Raw genomic sequence first — 21932 nt, forward strand, 5'->3', positions numbered from 1 at the left:
AAAGCAGTGAAGCTCAAAGTTCTAGGTTTGAAAATAAGCTAAAATTTTATATTTGTATATTTTAGGCTTAAAAAAATAATAGCAAAAAAGTAACAAGTTTTTATATATCAAAAAATAAACAGTGTTTGTAATATACTTTTTAAATAGTATTTTTAAAAAACCTGACCAACCCTTCATGATTAGCAACTAGGATAATGATACAAAAATTTTGGAATAAACTAGCAAGTCTGTTTATATTCTGAAAATATTTAATAGCACAATTTTAATTCAAAAACCAAGAAAAACGCCACTGAAATTCAAAATACCAACCGCCGTATAACAGTTTTGGGCAAGCAGTTCTCCTCCATAAACTTCGACTGCTTTCCCAGAATGCTGCGCCTTTTGAAATAAATTTCGAGAAACTCAATTCACTTGCCAACTGGTTGCTGTGCCGAGCGGTTGAATTTTTTTGTGAATTTTTCTTTCGGTTTTTCGCCTTTTTGTTGAGTGTGGCAACATTTTGCGTTTGTTGTGATCGCGAAATAGAAAAATCAACCAGAAAAAAAACAACAAAATAAAAGCCGGCCGGAATAAGGAAGGCAGATGGCCGTAAACACTCACAAGATTCGCAACAGAGGTAAACAAATTAAATTATATTTAATTTCCCCCCAGCCACCGAAAACCCAATTTCCTGCGGTTTCCGCTGTGTAAATAATATTTATTTTATGTTCCGGGTGCCATCGAAAATTGCCACGACAAATATTGCTCATACGCCGTGTGTGATGGGACGCCAAATCCCCCGCAAAAATGCGTCTTGTCATGGCTCGACGAAATTCTAACACAAACATATCCACTTACACACACACATAGTATTTATTTAAGCCAAAAAAAAAGAGAAAAATTTTGGAGGGAAAATCGACGATGCAAGCGAATGATTTATTCAGGGAAAGCATAAATGTATGCTTCGCTTTCGCTTTTTTTATGCCCCGAGATGAAAAAGAAAAACAGAAAGAAAAAAACAAATAGAAAGCATTTCACATTTCGAATGGCTGTCAAAGGCATTTCGCCTAGGGATTTATCAATCTGGTCAGCAATCCTTTAGACCATGTGTACTTCCTAGAAACCCCAAAGAGCTCTAAAATAGTCCTCCATTTTTATTTCCCTTCCCCTACCACTTTCTCTCGTCTGTTTTTTTTTTTGTACTTCTTTTTTTAGCTGCAAACCATTTGGCATTGCGTATACGCCGTGTAGACTGTGTGTGTAGCGGTCCTGTAGGCCACATCCTGCTACATCCTGTCGCTGTGGCTGTTCGTGTGTCTGTGTGTTTGTAGTTGATTCCATGCTGCGGTTTCTGATTCAATTAGCAGCTGCCTGAAGCAAATGCGCAGCGTTGCCAAGGCAGGACATACAGCGTATCCTTGTGGCATATGTTACAGGCTAGCTTTAGGATAAGACCACTAAACCAATACAAATGCCACACAAACGTAACAATTGCAGCGGCAAATCCAAAAAGTGTGCAATAAGTTATGCACGAACCGTTGCCAGCTGATTTATGGTCTGCCAATCCGAAACGAACTAAATTATTTGAAGCATGCTTTCTTGTCTATGGTAGAGGTCTCTGGGCCAAAAATTGTCAGTATAAGCTTCGCCAAAAGCCTTGCACGTCCCAGAAGTTCGTCATCGTTTTTGGGCTATAATTTTGGTAATAAAAAATGTATTCCGTTCTGCCTCATTTGTTTTCTGAGGGGCATGCTTTCCTAGGGAATTGTTGGAAACGAGTCTGGGCTTTAAAGTTTAAAGTGGAGGTCTTAAAAAAATAAATTAAGGCTTAGTACCCCTTTTTTTAAGAAAACATTTTACATTTAAACTTACCTCTTTTCGAAATGAGGTAAACGTGGAGTACCCATAACATATGTACGTTTATAGTACAACTGTCCCTCTAGTCCCCCCAGTTTCTACCATCCATTTTCCAGGACTTTTTCTCATTTCCATTGGCCAAAGGATCGCTGCTCGTTTAAACACCTTCTGCTGCCAAACGAGCTCAGCTCATTAGTTAGTGGCCATGTTTACACTTCACACAAACACACACGAGAACAGTGGGGTTAAGGGTGGCTCCGAGGGCTAACGGAGTGAGGGGAGAGGGTCTCTAAATGGCCAGTTAGGGGGGAGACACTTTCGTATACATGACAGTCGACAAGCGTCCTTTTCGTGGCAGTCCGAGCGCAAATACATTGATGACAGGTTCTTCATTAAAGGACTTACAAGTGTCGACATGCAGTCCCGAAATGCAAACTAAATGTTTCACTTAAGCCCTGTTGACACCATCGGGAACAGACCAATTAAAAAGTGGGGAATGATATAAAAAAAAAGAAATGGTATAGGAAAGTTCATATAAAAGATTAAAAAAGAAACCTGTTAAATGTGACCTTATTTGTTTAAAGTGCTAACAGTGTGACCTTGTTTCCCCAATTAAAAAAAATAATAGGATATTATTTAAAAGAATGAACCTGTTTTAATCAAAATCTTCTTAAAAGGTACCTAGTACCTTTATTGTTAAATTTTATTTTTAAACTATATAGACTTTTAGCTTAAAAACTTTTTAAATATCCTTTTTTGTATCTGTTTGTTTATTAGTATCTTAATATCAACAATTATTAATTTCCTAATACCCTCAACCAAAATTGTCTATTTAATGCCTATTCTGTTTGTGGTCCTCCCACAAAAACATATAGATGATTATTAATTTTCAACCAGAAACCGAAACCGCAAAGAGCTTGCGTATGTTTTCCTCGGGACTCGGCCATGATAGACATCCTTTTTCGGCCAAACACCAGACACCGCCACCCAAATGCCCCGTGTCTCGAATAACAAAACTCTTAAAGTGACCCAATGACCCCACCAGCTGACTAATGAGGCGTCTGTCTGTTCCTGTTCCTGTTTTTCTTTCTGTTTGGCCGGAAAATGGCTCATTGGGGGGGGGGGGGACCCCACGCCATGGGCAATGGGATCTCAAGTGTCGCCGTTTGCTTGTTTTTCGCCACTTTTACAACATAATTTGGTTGTGTCCGAGGGCTGGATCATGGTTTATGATTCGCATTGAAGTTACTTTAGCGGCACTACAGTATGTTAAGCATTTTATTGTAGCCGACTTTCAGGCGCATATTAAATTTTTATGCCTCCAGCCAAAGACCAGAGAAAACCAGCCAGCAAAAGCCCAAGAAAACGTCAAAAAGAATACAAAACAAAGCTGGAATGAACCAAACTAGATATACTTATACATATAAAAAAAAAATACGTATATAAGATGGAAATTGGATTCCATTTCATTGCCCAAGTGTCTCCACTGCTTCTGACACTGCTTTTCGTTTTTTTCTTTTCTTATTTCCCTACTGCTTATATTGCTACTTTCTTTGGTGGTGCCACGCCCCCTTTCTCCTTTCTCCATTGGCCAGCTTTCCCTTTGTTGGCCAACACAAATTAAATGTACAAAATTCGTAATTGAGCGCTTTATGTATTTTTAATTTATTTTCCCAGCGACGCTCCCAGAGCTGTCAGTTGGTCTTTTGATTAATTTTGCAAACATACATATTCCAATGGTCGTTACATTTTTTATTTTTAGTATTACGCGGTGTTGTTTCTCTATTTTTTTTTTTTTTTTTTTCATTTTTCATTATGCCCATTATCCTTGGTTACTTAAAAAATATGGGTGTGTGGGGTCTGGTTACTTTTGCTTTTAAAATATCCTTGAAGTTGATAAATGATAAGTGATTTAATGGCATTTTTGTTCGATTTCATAGGATGTATTCCTTTTGTAAACTGTAAAATAATAAAAACCAAAATAAAATAATTTACTCAACAATTTCTCTCAAAACAACACTTAACAATTAAATCCAATAAATTAAATACAAAAAGGAGCATAATTGGCACCTGCGAAAATCACCTGATGAAAGCCATTTATTAATGTTTGCATGTGGATTAAATCACAGAATTAATGAAGTCAGCTTAATCTTGATTAATCGTCAGCTTTGCTAATTAATTGAAATCTATGAATATTGGTTAAGTGGCTTGGTTGGTTGGAAAGCCATTGCAGATCCAGATCCAAAGCCAATGCACCAATTAATTTTACACACAAATTGTTTTGCAGATTAATGCCAATAGTATATCATTCAATATTCGATTGGTCTGATTATCGGGCTAATTGGATTTCCACTTTTGTGGGTTTTTCGGCCAAAAAGATTTTTCAATTTCCCGGTGCCAAGTTCAGGTACACAGAGTAAGACGAGAGTGAACAATTAAATCCAATAACAAGAAAGGAAAGCTAACTTCGGGCGGAGCCGAAGTTTATATACCCTTGCAGTTAAAACCGGATATATATCGCAAACATCGGATATAGTTGGCCGATCCTTATGGGAATAGGAATATATAATCCAATTTATTACAATACAAAATCTAAAAAAAGTCCCAAACTTCTATCTTCAAAAATACGAAAGTTGATATTTCTACCAAATACCATTTCCGATCGTTCAGTTATATGGCAGCTATGGGATATAGTCGGCCGATCCTAATGAAATTTGGTAGGTTGGATCAACTGACCAAGAATTAAATCTGTACTAAGTTCCAGCTTTCTATCTTCAAAAACACGAAAGTTGGGTCATTTCCGATCGTTCAGTTATATGGCAGCTATAGGATATAGTCGGCCGATCCTTATGAAATTTGGCATGACGTAATGTTTTGCCAAAAATAGCTCACATGTCAAATTTGAACTCTCTAACTCTAAAAACACCAAAGTTATACCATTTCCGATCAATCAGTTATATGGCAGCTATAGGATATAGTCGGCCGATCCGGGCCGTTCCGACTTATATACTGCGTGCAAAGGAAAGAAGGGTGTGTGCAAAGTTTCAAGACGATAGCTTTAAAACTGAGAGACTAGTTCGCGTAGAAACAGACAGACGGACAGACAGACGGACAGACGGACAGACGGACAGACGGACAGACGGACAGACGGACATGCTCATATCAACTCAGGAGGTGATCCTGATCAAGAATATATATACTTTATAGGGTCGGAGATGTCTCCTTCACTGCGTTGCACACTTTTGACCAAAATTATAATACCCTCTGCAAGGGTATAAAAATAACCAAACACATTGTTCCCATCCGATTTCGTGGCGATTTCTAAGATTGAAATTGTAAACAATCCGCTGGATAAGCATTTTCCATATACAAAGCCTTCTCTTATTTTGTGGCCATGGTATGGGTAATGTTATAAGCCGATTTCACGGCCATAAATATCAATTCAGTGGCAGCGTGGCCAAAAAAAATAAATACAAAAATATTTGTTAAAAAAAAAGGGAGAGAGAGATGAAGGAAAAATCAAACAGAAGCTAAAAGTCGAGTGGCATGCGTAGCGGTATTTGATTTATGCCCAGTGGGCGTGGCATCTAAAATAAAATATTTGCCCACGACTAAGCCACCAACAAATCTTCTTCCGCTTCAGATTTATTAAAAAAAAATAAAAAATCTGAGGTATTGGCCTTAGAAGTGGAGAAAGTGACAGGACTTTGAGAGCAGTTGGTTTTCTGGTGGATTTGAAGGGTGCTGTTAGGGCATATATGGCCTTGGAATATTTTCAATATTACTTTCTTGATTTTCATTGTATGTCTTGCTTTGATAAGGCTTTCTATTTAAAATTAAAATTATTTAAAAACAGTAACACTACCATATTTGCCTAAAACTTTTTAGAGACTTTTATTTCCTTTAAATATGTAAATATCTACCAAAAAACGTATATACCCTTACACACCCCTAATACCCATTATTTTAATCTCCAAACCAAAAAAAAAGCACCTTCCCCCTCCTAACAAGCCCCATCGGCCAATATAATCCCTCTTACCAGTTTCCATGTATATCCCATCAAGTGTCTTGTCCTTCTAAGGATTTTTGCAAAAATTTTTTTCTTGATTTATGCAAGCTGCCACAGAATGTCAATAATTGGCTTAGGATGCCTAAACTTTTCTTCAAGTTTTCTTCATTTTTTTTATTTTTTATTCGCGGACTTGCAACCAGGCAGCTGTCTTTCAAGTTTCCAATGTTTACATTGCCTTGGCCTTTGAGATTTGATTTCAATATTCGATTCGATATGTTGTTTTTTTTTTCGTATTCATTCAAACAAAAAATAAAGTGTGAGAGGTGTGAGGGAATGGCGCCAAGTCCGTAAAAAAAAAAGAGTTCATTGAATTGTTCTGGTTTTTAGGTCGTTTCTGCTTCGCTCGGCACTTTTCACACTTTTTTCTCAAACTTTTAATGAGCAAAGCGAAAAATTCCGGCAAGCTCGCTGCCGGCATGCCATGCTCTCGGTTAAATCAAATCAAATAAAATGAAATTTTCACAAATTATTTTACACCGAAAATATGCAAAAGTTACGAAATTATCATTTCGAAAAGCGCCTTGAGGTGTTTTCTCACGAAATACTCTCTACCTTTTGATACACCAGAGTGATTCATCTTAAAATGATACATTTTAAACCAAAAAGAAATAGAGAAAATCTTTAAACATAAATATTTGTTCACATATTTGTTTCTCCTTTATTATCCTTAAATAAAAGGCTTGAGAAATTAATTTAATTCAATAAAATTATGCAAATTCCTTAACCCGTTTCAGGGTCAATACCTGACCCCTTTTTAAATTAAATGTTTAGCATTTAATTAAAAAGATTTACCCATTAAACTTTTGTCACAAAAAAAAAGAACAGACACAAAATTAAAAGCCAAAAAAAATGGCAAAAATCAGAGTCAAGTTAAGACAATTTGAATATAAATGGCTGTTTTAGCCCGGCCCTAATGTTGTCCTTGTTTTGGCCAAGTGCTGCCTTGGGGCATTTGTTAATTTCCGTTTCCGCTTCCCTGCCTGTAGGCCCGCCCCTCTACCCCCGTCGTGGGTGCCTTTGTTTCGGCCTTTCAGCCGATTTCCGCGTCACCCATTTTCCAAAGCTTTTAATGCCATTTTATTGTCAAAAGATAAGAACGAACACAAAAGCGAAAAACTGCTTAAAAAAGTGGGGAAAAATCTATTAAGCCGCTGCTAAAATTATGCGGCAAGCAAACAATGCCAAACACCTGTTCGCGTGTGTGGGGCAAGTGGTGCTGATAAGTGCCAACCCATGCCAGCCACCCACTCAGACCAAGCACTGCAGCCCAACCACCCACTGAGACAACACAATAAAAATATAAAGATGAGAGACGTTTACCAATCTTTAAGCCTTGAAACTGTTATTTATTTAAAAAAAAATTCTAAATTTAAGTTATAAAAACAAAATAAATACAATTTGTTAATGAAATCATATATTCTTCTATTTTTCTATTTTTCGCTCTAATTTATAAATTAATCTTCAAACCAAATGACTAAAACTAAGCCAATATGCCTAAAATACTTTTAAAACATTTAAAATGCTTGCAAGCAAGCATCTTTATTGTTTATTTATTTAATTTTATTTATTTTCTTATCGTTTTGATTTCCCTTTTAAATTTTTCTCAGTGCCCCCACCCAGCTGCGATCAAGTTAACTTGTTTATGAGCTTTACTATTTGTTTTATTGTGGCTAAAATGGAACACTCTACATATTGTTTTTTCTCTTTTTTTTGTGTTTGTTTTTTGAGGCTAAAATTATGATTTTTTTTGGAGGTGATTTCTTCAAGTGGTTGGCCTTTGGGGGTCTTTATTGGTTCGTCTTTTTCGCTGTGGTTTAACCAACCTGTGGGTGAGAATTTTGATTTAGATCGGATGGTTTTTATGTTTTATTTTGGAATATTTGTTGGGTACTTACTGCGGGTGCTGGTGTGGTGGTGGCAGCAGTGGTTGTGGCAGCGGTGGTTGTGGCAGCAGTGGTTGTAGCAGCAGTCGTAGTTGCAGCAGTAGTTGTTGCAGCAGTAGTTGTTGCAGCAGTAGTTGTTGCAGCAGTAGTTGTTGCAGCAGTCGTAGTTGCAGCAGTGGTTGTGGCAGCAGTAGTAGTTGCCGCAGTAGTAGTGGCAGCAGTGGTTGTGGCAGCAGTGGTTGTGGCAGCAGTAGTAGTGGCAGCAGTAGTAGTGGCAGCAGTGGTTGTAGCCGCAGTAGTTGTAGCAGCAGTGGTTGTAGCCGCAGTAGTTGTAGCAGCAGTAGTTGAGGCAACAGTGGTTGGCGCAGCAGTGGTTGAGGCAACAGTGGTTGAAGCACCAGTGGTTGTTGCCACAGTGCTAGTGGGATAGAGGGTGGGGTAAGTGGGGTACTTGGTGGTGGCCGTCGAGGTGGTGCTGCTAGAAGCCGCAGTGGAGCCTGTGGAGGGTGCCTGGGTGGTGGCAGCATACGACTGCCCGTAACTGTAGACGGCGGCATAGGCCGGAATGGCCTTGGAGTAGCCAGGAGAAGGCCTGGCCGGAGCAGCATAAGATATGGCAGGGGCAGCTGGTGGATAGGAAGCGGGGGAATGGGAGTAAGAGATCGAATAGGAGGGAGGAGCAACAGGATACGGACCAGGAGCCTCAGCCGAAGCCCGAGCACCGTAGGGACCGCTGGCAGCAGCATAGGCGTACGAGTTCTGACCGGCGGGGGAGGAGGCTGCGTACTGCACTGGGCCAGCATAGGACTGGACAGGAGCCTGGGCCTTGGGATAGTAGGCAGGACTCTGACCAGCAGAGGAGTACGAGGAGCAGTAGCCCTGTTCCGTAAGAATCAGTTCTGAAAAGGAGGTTTTAAAAAATATGTTTTTACAATATGAACAAATTAAGATCATTATCTAAAAACTCACCCCTCTTGCCTCCAAAAAGCCTATTCAAGTTGTGGCTGTCGAATTGGCACTTGCTGCTGAAAGGATAGTACTTGTATCCATCGGAACCACAGACAGGATATCCTCCGGGCGGGCAGACGGCATTGTAGTTGGAATCCGTGAAGACATAGTCCAGTTCAGTTCCCGGATAGGCGAGATCACCGTAGTAGTAGTCGTAGTCCCCATGAGCCAGACCCAAGGCAACCAGGACAATGGCCACCTGAAGGATCTGAAGCGAGAAGCTCTTGGACTGAGAACTGGAGAAGTGGAACATTGTGCCTTTCGATGAACGATGAACTGATGGTGCTCTCCAAAATGATTCCCGCTTTTATGGGTCACTGGCAGTGCCAATGGAACGTGCAGGTTGCCCCGATTTTGCACTCTTTACATCACTATTATATTATTTATTTATTTATTTATTTCTGTCTTTAACACTTGTCTCTCTTACGTTCTTATCATCTCGAAACGTGGCTCTGCAAATGGGGCAGTCGGCTATGGTGCGGCTATAGTGCCATAATATAAACCATTGTATTACCTAACAAAAACTGGCTTGTCTTGGCCCGGCTTAGACTCTCTTGGCCAGTTCTTCGACTGGCGCCAGATCTCAAGACGGCGAGCTTTTAAACAAGTTTCTTATCAACGGGCCGGAACATATCTCTCAATGAGTGATTAACTACAACAGAGATAGGCCCAAAATTCAGCGGAAATTGTGGATAAAAACGGTAGATAAGAATTTAAAATCATGTTTTAAATAATCTTTTTAAATTTTTTGTCAATTTTTCCTGATGGGACCCCTGGAAATGTGGTTTTCCCCTATAGGGCTCACTGCGATGTCTATATCTTCCCCAATTCCCATCCGATTCTCAAGCGGAGTACCTTAAACGATTTCTGGGTCGATTCTCCACCATTCTGCATCAAAATCCTGAGACAAAATATTTTTTCGATTTTTTGTCCATTTTTCCTGATGGGATCCCTGGAAATGTGGTTTTCCCCTATAGGGCTCACTGCGATGGCTATATCTTCCTCAATTCTAGTCCGATTCTCAAGCGGAGTACCTTAAACGATTTCTGGGTCGATTCTCCACCATTCTGCATCAAAATCCTGAGACAAAATATTTTTTCGATTTTTTGTCCCCTTTATTTTTTTCCCCTTTAGGGCTCACTGCGATGGCTATATCTTTCTCAATTCTCATCCGATTCTCAAGCGGAGTACCTTAAACGATTTCTGGGTTGATTCTCCACCAATCTGCATCAAAATCCTGAGACAAAATATTTTTTCAATTTTTTGTCCATTTTTCCTGATGGGATCCCAGGAAATGTGGTTTTCCCCTATAGGGCTCACTGCGATGGCTATATCTTCCTCAATTCTCATCCGATTCTCAAGCGGAGTACCTTAAACGATTTCTGGGTCGATTCTCCACCATTCTGCATCAAAATCCTGAGACAAAATTTTTTTTTCGATTTTTTGTCCATTTTTCCTGATGGGACCCCTGGAAATGTGGTTTTCCCCTATAGGGCTCACTGCGATGGCTATATCTTCCTCAATTCTCATCCGATTCTCAAGCGGAGTACCTTAAACGATTTCTGGGTCAATTCTCCACCATTCTGCATCAAAATCCTGAGACATAATATTTTTTCGATTTTTTGTCCATTTTTCCCGATGGGATCCCTGGAAATGTGGTTTTCCCCTATAGGGCTCACTGCGATGGCTATATCTTCCTCAATTCTCATCCGATTCTCAAGCGGAGTACCTTAAACGATTTCTGGGTCGATTCTCCACCATTCTGCATCAAAATCCTGAGACATAATATTTTTTCGATTTTTTGTCCATTTTTCCCGATGGGATCCCTGGAAATGTGGTTTTCCCCTATAGGGCTCACTGCGATGGCTATATCTTCCTCAATTCTCATCCGATTCTCAAGCGGAGTACCTTAAACGATTTCTGGGTCGATTCTCCACCATTCTGCATCAAAATCCTGAGACAAAATATTTTTTCGATTTTTTGTCCATTTTTCCCGATGGGACCCCTGGAAATGTGGTTTTCCCCTATAGGGCTCACTGCGATGGCTATATCTTCCTCAATTCTCATCCGATTCTCAAGCGGAGTACCTTAAACGATTTCTGGGTCGATTCTCCACCATTCTGCATCAAAATCCTGAGACGAAATATTTTTTCGATTTTTTGTCCATTTTTCCTGATGGGACCCCTGGAAATGTGGTTTTCCCCTATAGGGCTCACTGCGATGGCTATATCTTCCTCAATTCTAATCCGATTCTCAAGCGGAGTACCTTAAACGATTTCTGGGTCGATTCTCCACCAATCTGCATCAAAATCCTGAGACAAAATATTTTTTCAATTTTTTGTCCATTTTTCCTGATGGGACTCCTGGAAACGTGGTTTTCCCCTATAGGGCTCACTGCGATGGCTATATCTTCCTCAATTCTCATCCGATTCTCAAGCGGAGTACCTTAAACGATTTCTGAGTCGATTCTCCACCATTCTGCATCAAAATCCTGAGACGAAATATTTTTTCGATTTTTTGTCCATTTTTCCTGATGGGACCCCTGGAAATGTCGTTTTCCCCTATAGGGCTCACTGCGATGGCTATATCTTCCTCAATTCTCATCCGATTCTCAAGCGGAGTACCTTAAACGATTTCTGGGTCGATTCTCCACCATTCTGCATCAAAATCCTGAGACAAAATATTTTTTCGATTTTTTGTCCATTTTTCCTGATGGGACCCCTGGAAATGTGGTTTTCCCCTATAGGGCTCACTGCGATGGCTATATCTTCCTCAATTCTCATCCGATTCTCAAGCGGAGTACCTTAAACGATTTCTGGGTCGATTCTCCACCATTCTGCATTAAAATCCTGAGACAAAATATTTTTTCGATTTTTTGTCCATTTTTTCTGATGGGACCCCTGGAAATGTGGTTTTCCCGTACAGGACCCACAGTGACGGCTATATCATCTCCAATTCTCATCCGATTCCTAAAAGGATAGCCTTAAACAATTTCTGGGTCGATTTTCCACCATTCTGCCATATTATATTAACCATATGATCAATCCCTCATAAAATGTAATAAAAAATTAAACCAAAAACCATTTATTGGTTTTCGCAAAGATATCAAAGCGTATTGGCCAAGATATAGACTCTGCAACTTTCGAAAGCCAAGTCCCCTCATTTTTCATCAGAGTCCCTCATATTGAAATCCCTTTGAAAAAGTAATCACCATAAAAGCCACATATAAACCCGCAACCAGCCAAGGGGAGGAGTCTTATAATAAGTAATAAGCTCACAAGTTGAGAACTTAAAGCCCTTGTGTAAACTTGTACACGTTTCAAATATAAATTTTAGCAAAACAAACAAATTGTCATCTTCTTTATATGCAAATTTTGCAACAAACTTGGAATGAAAATTGTTTGGCCAAAAGTATGGGTTTATGATTTTCAAGTCCCTGGAATTATAACACCTCCAAATAGTTACTAATTGCAAAAAAAAAATGGGAATAGGAAAATTATAAACATGTATTCTGAAAAGGCAGGAAGAGCTGCAAATAAAATATTTATTATGTTTACACAATCCAGGACATCACAAATTCAGGAATAAATTTTATAAAAGTGGACACATGAATGGCAAATCGAAAGAGAAGATGCTTTAAATATTCCTTCCATTTCAAGATTCTGTAAAAAAAATAGCATTAAATTTCAAAGCGAACACAAGTCGTGCTTCTTTGTATTTTAAAGGTCTTAACCCAAGGTTGGCCAAAAAAAGGTGTCAAAAAGCCAGCAAAACACAGGTAACAAATTTGTTTATTTAGGTACATTTTAATAGCTTTTACGTTTATCTGATTGTTTTTCTCATTTATTTTGAATATAATTCATTAAAAATATTTTAATAGGAACACTTTCTACAAATATTTGTTTACTTTCAATATTTTGATGTCATTGGGTTAAATAAACTCAAAAATTTCATTGCTTTTCTTTTCTTTCGTTTCTAAAAACCTGAGGCTATTTTGTTGTCCCAGCTGTGTGTGTGCCTGTGTGTCACGCCCACTTTTCCAATTGCCATAACACACGCCTCCTTGAGGCCATTTTTATTCTGGTGGCAAGCAGTTCAAAAGCAAACTGTTGCTTGCAAGCAGTTCAAAATGGCGAATAAGCTGGGTGTGTGTGTACTGAAATAAATATTAGAATTAGAAGAGTTTTCTTTTAAAAATAAAATAGTAAAAAGTAGTAATAAAAATGACAAATAGCTCATATATTATATTATAAATTAATTGATAGTAGTTTAAAAAATACAGCGCCCTCCTCCTCCTCGATTCTCCTGGTTAAAGCTTTAGTAACGCTTAATAAAGAGAATCAAGTAATTTGAATTTGTTTCTTGCCCTTCTGCCATCCCTTATTTTTCCCAGTGTATACAGGAGCGCCTAGGCAGCCACCAAGCAGCCTCGGCAGCCTATTTTCGCCGGATGCCCGGCCACTTGTCAGTGAGACGCAGAACCGAACGGACCGAAAAAAAAGAGCAGCCGAAGTGAGATTACGATATTTCCATTGTATTCATCCGAAGATAAAGTTAAACGTCTTTTTTCGAGAGTTTTTTATGCATGTGCTTAACCATCATTATTGTTTGCTTTTTTTGGGCTTCTTGCCAAACGTGACATAATAAAAGTTGGTCCAAATGAATGGGCCTAGTTACAAAGTTGCACTTTTCATTCACTTGAACCGAAAAACAGAAACAAACCTATTGAAGAATTTCAAAAATTTGTATTTTGCCGCCATTAATAGACACCGCACGAGATTCAATTATCAGTGAATGGTGCTGTTTTAGAGTTTTTTTTTTGTTAAATTAAGTAAACAATAGAAGGAAATAAATAATTAAGTAGTTTCTTGTTGGGATGTGCTGCCCGTCTTAATTATGTGTCGGGTTTATGTGAAAAGTTCTCTTTTTTTGTGTGGTTTTGTGTCTGAGAACGGTGATTGGCAGGAAATGAGTGCAATAATTTGCAAGGTTGGCAAGTTTTTGTGGGCAAAGGATGAGAAGGATTCAGGAAAAAAAAGTCCGGGGATTCGAAGTCAGTCAGCGTATGTAATTGCATTTACGGATGGAGTAATTTATTATTATAATTGATTCACATGCCCAACCAAAAATAATATATTATTATATTATCCATTAGGCATGACTATATGATATTCTTTGTATGACTCTCTGTGTGTGTGTGTGAGCTTGTGTGTCCTTATGCCTGTGTTTGTGGCATTTCCGTTTCCTGTTTCTGGTCTGAAAATGCCGCCAGCATCATTAACCGCAGTTTTTCTTCTCCTAATTTTTCTTTTTTTTTTTGTTGCTTTGTTTTGTTGTGTGCCCCTCTGATAGACAAAACAATTCATCATCAATATTCAGCATGTGTACATATAATTATTCCCCCACCCGCCGAACCATCATGACTTTGCTTTTGCCACCATTGATTGGCCATTTGTATCCTTTGCCATGGGGGTCCTGGCGCTATCTTCCTCCCAGAGTCTTTTGGCCAGAGTCCTTGTTCCATTCAGCTATTGTTGACAATAAATTTCAATTTCATGCATAATTTATGCAAGCAAACGTTTTCCAATTATTTGTATTTTATGGATGCTTCAAACGGAAGGCGTGTTACTTCTCACTTGGAAAAATAAATATGGTTAATATTTGATAGATATTTGTTAAAGGTACCATATATTTTCAAGAACATTTTTGTTTAATTGTAAATAAAATTTAAGAAACTTCTATAGCCAAAACCTAAATCCGTTGTATAATTCCCCAGACAATTACAATTTCAATTATATCGTATTTACTCGAGGACTCTCTGGCATTAGAAAACAAGGAGCCAGAGGACAATGAGTGCAATGAATTACATTTACATTTAAAACACTGGCCATGTCTTACGACTATAAATGCAATTAATGCTCATTAAAGGACTCGAGTCCTGCGGCATTTGAATTGATGGCCCGCCCACAACATCTGGCCACCGTTGCCTCGCTCACCTTCCCTGGTCATCGTTCGTCGTTCGTCCATTGTACTTAGTCCTTTGGCTAATTGCTTGTGTCCTCGGACACTTGCTCAAAAATAAATAAATAAATAACATGCAAGAATGTTTAGACGGCAGAGCACACTTTCCATCATGAAAAGTTGGACACCGTCTTGGTAATAAATTAATGCCGCAAATTAAAGTTTTTCCTTTTCCAACACAGAGACACTGGGTGTGAGAGAGTGTATGTGTGTGGAAAATGTCCTTTGTATGGAAAATCCAGCCAACATTCTGGCTGCTTCTGTTAAAACTCAATCAAGCGAAATGAGTTTTGATTAAAAATATAACCGAGTTAGGCAAGAGAAGTTTTCCCTAGCTCATCCCATGAGAACATACTGGTACATATACTGTCTCTTTCGGCCCATCAGCTGGCTGTCTCTTTCGGTGGCATCGTGATGTGATGCATTCATTTCGAACTTGCCCCGTGGCATTTGCTTTGTACCTTGGTGTGTCGCAAAATGCAATTAAATTCCCTACCACGGTTGCAAAACACGCCATTAATTAGACAATAAACTGATTTACAACATATGACTAGGAAGACTAGATACCATACACTCCAAAAATTACCTCTAGTTCGGACTAAACTTTGAATAAGCATAAATTGAATTAAAATACAGTTTTTGTTCTGTTGCTGGCACGGCTGGGGCTTTGATAAGAGGGCCAAAGGTCACACAAGGCATAGATATTCCACCCTTTAGCCGTCGCTTTTCCCCCTGGAACTACATAGCTGGCTCCTTACTCGGGACTCAACTCTTTGAAGCTTAACCAAATTAGCAATGCACACACGAATGGACAGCCACAAGCGATTCCAATTCCCCTTAAACACTGAGCGCCCAAATAGTATCACACTGCTGAAATATTTTAAAGGAAAGTGTATTCCAACAATACACCAACGTTATTCCAACACAATTCAACGTTATTCCATTTTTAAAAGAAATATTTATTATTTTTCAGTGCATTGCCTATAAAGAGAGTTGCCTACTTTGGGGCTCTTGCAATGGGTGGTTTGTCAGCTTCAGTTACGGAACCAGACATGGAATCGTCGCGTGCACAGGACGCGCCCCAGCCGCAGGATAATCTGCGCATATTTTTAAAGCATTTGTATGCCGAGTGCGTGTACAGATACCAGAATGACACATACGACGACCCATCGACAGAATCAGCAACAGGTGAGTCAACAGGCGGATACGTGATTTGCCACATGCCACATGACACTCTGCCCATTTTACCATAAAAATGTACACGCAGGGAAATTAAATGAAACGATTTTTTTAAAAAAGAGATAATTGGAAAGTATTAAGGATTACACAGACATTATTCCAACATTACACCAACAAATAATGAATGATTTTCTTTTCTGTGCACAGACTACGAGTCAGATTTTCCGGAGAACTTCAGTCCTGTGCCGCGATATCTGGAAAATGCTGCTTTAAACGAAGGTTCGATTGACATGCGGAACGTGGACGAAAAGAAGGCGGAAAGGGAGGAGCTGTTCGCCACCATTCTCACGGCCACGATGGCCACAAATCAGAATCAGGACGACCCAGCTGGCCAACGGAGTCCGGGGAGCAACAGCAGCAGTAGCAGACGCCTCTTCTGCCCCTTGGACTTTGACGGATACCTCTGTTGGCCGAGAACTCCGGCCGGCACTGTGCTAAGTCAATATTGTCCCGATTTCGTTGAGGGCTTTAACAGCAAATTTCTGGCCCACAAGACGTGAGTTAAATGCCCAAAATGGCTGTGCATTATCTATTGGCAAACAATATCGAATCGATATTTGAATACGAATTTAGTTTCACTTACCATTAGCATTCTAGAAAAAGCATTTCATACATGACAAGCATGGGATTTTCACAATCTCCTATTAATGAATTACATTTCACTCAGAAAAGCATACTTCGGGACAGCAAAGTGTTGTTCACTTTAAACACCAGCTGTGCTCAAATAACTCATGGGGGGGAAACTTTGCCAAGAAACTTTTCATTGTCAGGAGCTTTGTTTAGAACACAAGCCCGGCAACAAACCCCTTTCAAGAATGAAACAGTGAGAATTATCTTTTTAGCTGCCAAGAGAACGGCTCGTGGTACCGACATCCGGAGACCAATAAGACCTGGTCCAATTACACCAACTGTGTCGACTACGTAGACTTCGAGGTAAGTCCTCCAACTTCGTTAAAGCAAAAGGAATTAATCAGAAAAACAAAAACTTCACTCCACTGCAGTTTCGCCAGTTCATCAACGAGCTGTACGTGAAGGGATACGCCCTCTCCCTGCTGGCCCTGCTCATATCGATTATTATTTTCCTGGGCTTCAAGTAAGTGTTTGTGTTTGTCCTGCATCCGGTCGGCGTCCGTTTTAAATGCAAAACACTGCGGTGCGGTGTATCCTTTTCACAGATCCCTGCGCTGTACACGCATTCGGATACATGTGCATTTGTTTGCATCGCTGGCCTGCACCTGTGTGGCCTGGATTCTTTGGTACCGCCTCGTGGTGGAGCAACCTGAAATCACAGCCGAGAATCCGGTAAGCTATACAGAGAAAACAATGCTTAGTAATGATAGCTACGTCACTTGTATAGATATTTTACACCAACACAATTCCAACGCAATTCCAACACTCCAACAAATCTTAAGAACTATTCCAACATTGAAACATTATATAGCATGGAGTACCCTATTCCAACACCGTTCTCCCAACTACTAAATCATGTCTTAGAGAACGTTTCTTTAAGTGTTTAAATGTCTGTTGCATAACGGCCCTATCATGTATCCTTTCAGCTCTGGTGCATCGTATTGCATCTGGTTGTGCACTATTTCATGCTGGTCAACTACTTCTGGATGTTCTGCGAAGGCCTCCACCTGCACTTGGTGCTGGTTGTGGTGAGTGACTGCGTGGGTGGGCATCTGGCTTGATGGGTGGGCTGGATAGGTCGCTCCTCAGCTTGAGCTACGCCCACACTCCCGCATTGGCATGCAAATCCGTGTAATTGCTTTGCAAGTTTGCATTCTTTATGAGCGTGAGCTGTGCTTGGCAGATGTGATTTGCTGTTTTTGCTCTTTCCGCCGTCATTGCAATGGTTTTTGCCCCTCCAATTGATGTGAGAGCAAGTTGCAACTTTGGCGAACTGCTTTCCGTCTCTGTCAAGCTGTCAGAACTATCCTTTTTTCCCCTGCCAGGTCTTTGTCAAGGACACGATTGTGATGCGCTGGTTTATCATCATCAGTTGGCTATCGCCAGTTCACATTGCCGTCGTCTACGGCCTGGCCAGGCACTTTAGCAGCCCAGACAATGAACAGTGAGTATGAATGGATGAAATATGAATATTATTATTCAAAATCAAACTATTTTTCTGAAGCTGCTGGATCAATGACAGTCTGTATCTGTGGATTTTCTCAGTGCCCATAACTCTTTCCCTCTTGGCTAGTTTCAGTGAGTTAATTTTCAAATCCTCCCAAGTATTATCTGCTTAATAGACCTCCTTTAACCAAAATAGTTTTTCTCATCAATGTCCTGCGGGTAATTGTGCGAAAACTTCACCCCCAGTCAGCCCAGCCGGCTCCCTTGGCCATCCGGAAAGCGGTAAGGGCCACCATTATCCTGGTACCTCTGTTCGGACTGCAGCACTTCCTTCTACCATATCGTCCGGATGCTGGAACCCAGCTGGATCGCTTCTATCAACTGCTCTCTGTGGTTCTGGTCAGTCTTCAGGGATTCGTGGTTTCCTTCCTGTTTTGCTTTGCCAACCACGACGTCCTGTTCGCTGTAAGGACACTGCTAAACAAGTTGCTGCCCAGCTTGGTGTCTCCACCTCCGGCCGGGAGTAATACTGGACAGATGGCGACAACCACACCCAGCCGGGAACTGGGCGTTTAGAGTATACCACCCGAAAATAGAGCGAAATCTGCATCGCATTGAAGAGCAGAGGTTTTGAAAACCTTGCCACAAGTACACTAAAAAATATACAAAAGTTTTCCATAAATACACCAACAGTATTCCAACAGTGCCACAAACCAGAATAATTACAGCCTACACAGTACAACAACTACACACCTACTAACTGATGAAACTCCAATTAGTTGGGAATCACAATTTTTAAAAGGAAATGTACAGAGGTTTTTGAAACCTTTACAACAACAGGACCCTAACAAAAAGCAAGCAGTATTCCAACAGTTCCACAACATAAATACTCCAACCCCACTACCCTAAACTCGGTTTCATAATTTACCTTAAGCCGTTGTTATTTTTTATATCTCTTTGAAAATATTTTAAATTTAATTTAAAGCTAGCATTTAAAGCAAGTTTATGGCCTGCTTCTACAAAGGAGTGAAATAGCTATGCAACCATATCCAGTATAATTATGGGAATCAAGTAGTTGAATTTAGAGATTCACGGTCCTAAAAAAATGATTTTAAATAAAGAAAAACGCTAAAACAATATAATATTTTGAGATATACATACATGTGTTATAATCAACTCCAGTGAGACAACATACGTATGCGAATGTACCTAAAAAAAATATTTTTTTTCGACCATCCCACAAAGATATTACGATAATTATATATACAAATGATATATACAGATATGTGTAATGTTATTGCTGTACAATTTATGATATACTATCTAATGTATTCACTTAACCAAACACTCTCAAGTAGTGAATAAATCATGTTAACTGCAAATGGGGTACTGGAGGGCTTTTATTGGTACACTGGAAATAAAAATGCTGTTGAAGTTGTTGTTTTTTTTGGTAAATTTTTCATTCAATTTTATTTCATTTTTTTGTGGTTTTTTTTGTTGTGTTTGCACGTTTTGTCATATTTTTATTTTATTTTGTATATCATTGCTTGCCGGCGTTTTATTTTTTTTTGGTTTTTAGGTTTTGTTATCGATTTGTTATCGTTTGGATTTCGATTTTGTTTTATGAAAGAGCAAAAGAGTGTAGAACAAAACTAATACATACAATAAAATACAAATATAATAATAATTATACATACATTCATATAATTTATATGTACGAGTATAGTAAAATTTACGTTTGATCGCATTTCTCGATTTATGATTTATTCTTATTTTGTTTTTTTTTTTGGTTTTTGCAATATAAGTTATATAATAATATGCATCTAAATGTGTGTGTTTGAGTGTTTTCGTGTCGATATCCTTTCATCCGGAATCCGTTTACTTCATCGAGACATATGTTGTGGGGCTGTCGGATGTGTTAGTACAAATAAATACGAAATAGATCTACTCAGGGGCTACGAATACAATATCGAAATGTGAGTAAGTAAGCATTTTATATAAAGTAATTAATGCGGTATGTGGTGGTTAACTAATTGGTTAATTAAGAGTCCAAGGTTGGCCCGAGGATCTGCACAAAAATATATATATTATTTTAATGTATTTATTTAAGTGTATTAGCATGATACGCTATAGACAATCATAATTAGCATACACAATCAAATGGATAAATGGATAATAATTAATTAATTAAGTTTGAAGTTTAAGTTCGGATTCATTTGTATTTTTTGTGATCTCTTGTTTTTGCATACTTGGCTTAACGATTATCGATTTTCTTATTCACAAAATTGATTTAAATATTCATGCGATTTTGTTTTTTATATATATTTCTATATATATTTAGTTACATATATCATTTTTTGGTTTTTGTTTTTTGTTTGGGCGCGTTCCGTTGACAAAGCGGCTACGTATATTTTCTCCTCATCTCGTTTTATTTTTTAACTAATCTCTGGGTTCTTATTTTTAAGATTTTTTGCGATTTTGTTTTTTGTTGCCAAAAAAACTGCTTGTAAAAAGTCCAAGTCGCGAACTGCTTCGGCTTGCACTGCTTCTTGGCAACAGTGGGCGCAATTTGTATGTGTTTACCGTGCCTTTTAGCCTTTGGCGGCGATTTTTTGTTTGTTTTGGCCTTTTCTCCTATTTTTTGTATTTTTTTGCATATTCTGTCGCATGATTTCCGTTTTGTCCGCTTACAAACTAAATTGAAGTTTTCCATATTCGCTAATTTGCATACAATTGTCGTCTTTCGTCACCAATACCAAGACGTGACGCCTGTCGCGATTAGCTTAGATTCGAATCGATGAAATTGTCGTCTTACGTGACTAGATTTTAGTGTATATCAATAAAAATGTTGGAAGTTGATGTCTTTATCTTTTTCAATATCATTTATAATGTAGACTCGGGAGGCATCTCTGCTCTCGCCACTAAATTGTTTAGTTTTCGGGCTGAAGTTTTTGTTTTTTAAGATTCTAGTTTTCTTCAAATTCTTTGTTCGTAATTTTTGTTTTGTGTGTGTGTGAGTTTTCTTGGGCTATCTTTTTTTCTATATAAGTAGACATATATATATATATATATATAGATATATAAATATGTATCTTGTATTTAATTTTTAAATGCATTTCATGCTTAGTTGATGATTTTCATTGCTGGGTTCAGTTTTTCCTTATCTTTTTTTTCATTATTTTAGTTTTTCATCTTTCCATTTTCACTAAAATTAATATCGAATATCGAAGAACCTCCAATAACTCATCGGTGTGCGGTGTTTTGAATCTAGTTCGATTTGTTCTGATTCAGTTTGCGAACAAAAAACACATGTGACATGACTAATTCGTTATTTCGTTAGTTAAATATTGTAGTGTTAGGTAAATTGTAAGTCGTAAAGAAAGCACTTATGCGTGCCAACTATATGAATTTGAATGTGACCGAGTCGCTGAGTTGCGATTTGTACAACTGTCCATTTTCATATTTTCTTTCTGTCCATCCACATATATATATATACTATATATATTTGTTTAATTTGGTTTCTTTTTTGTGTATTTTTTTTAGTCAGCATTGGGCCAAAACAGCCAACTCGCGCCACATCTCTATATTGCTTTTGTGAATGACACACACGCGTTCGCATTTTCGGCGATGCGGCGGTTATTTTGCGGGTAATGGATATAGTTTTGATTACTTGATAATATTTCATATGCCATTATTCATTATTTTGAGTATTGAATAGGTTAACTAGTCGCCGGGAAGTGGATATTACACGAATCGATAGACCCCAGGGCTGCATTTACCCGCTGCGATCGAAACCT

The 21932-nt window shown here is 38.7% G+C and overlaps 2 protein-coding genes across 3 annotated transcripts; one reads left to right on the forward strand and one right to left on the reverse strand.

Annotated features, from left to right (window-relative positions):
- Positions 1-427: 427 nt before the first annotated feature.
- On the forward strand, positions 428-19492 carry hec (calcitonin receptor hector). 2 transcript variants are annotated; one of them, XM_017239700.3, is made up of 10 exons: positions 428-616; positions 15794-16008; positions 16207-16555; positions 16902-16992; positions 17061-17152; positions 17235-17361; positions 17616-17717; positions 18015-18133; positions 18194-18267; positions 18332-19492. In XM_017239700.3, exons 2-10 carry the CDS (start codon positions 15837-15839, stop codon positions 18709-18711), a joined length of 1506 nt encoding a protein of 501 aa, XP_017095189.2. In that variant the 5' UTR covers positions 428-616; positions 15794-15836; the 3' UTR covers positions 18712-19492. The 2 variants fall into 2 exon arrangements, with proteins under 2 accessions (XP_017095189.2, XP_017095188.2); XM_017239699.3 differs by lacking the exon at positions 428-616 and adding an exon at positions 13276-13311.
- On the reverse strand, positions 7723-9052 carry LOC108124140 (uncharacterized). The gene is made up of 3 exons (XM_017239701.2): positions 8761-9052; positions 7804-8690; positions 7723-7731 (listed from the first exon to the last, which is right to left on the reverse strand). The coding sequence occupies exons 1-3, from the start codon at positions 9050-9052 to the stop codon at positions 7723-7725; spliced, it is 1188 nt and encodes a 395-aa protein (XP_017095190.2).
- Positions 19493-21932: the final 2440 nt, after the last annotated feature.

Source organism: Drosophila bipectinata, chromosome XL (assembly GCF_030179905.1).
Source record: "Drosophila bipectinata strain 14024-0381.07 chromosome XL, DbipHiC1v2, whole genome shotgun sequence".
Classification (NCBI taxonomy): Eukaryota; Metazoa; Arthropoda; class Insecta; order Diptera; family Drosophilidae; genus Drosophila; species Drosophila bipectinata.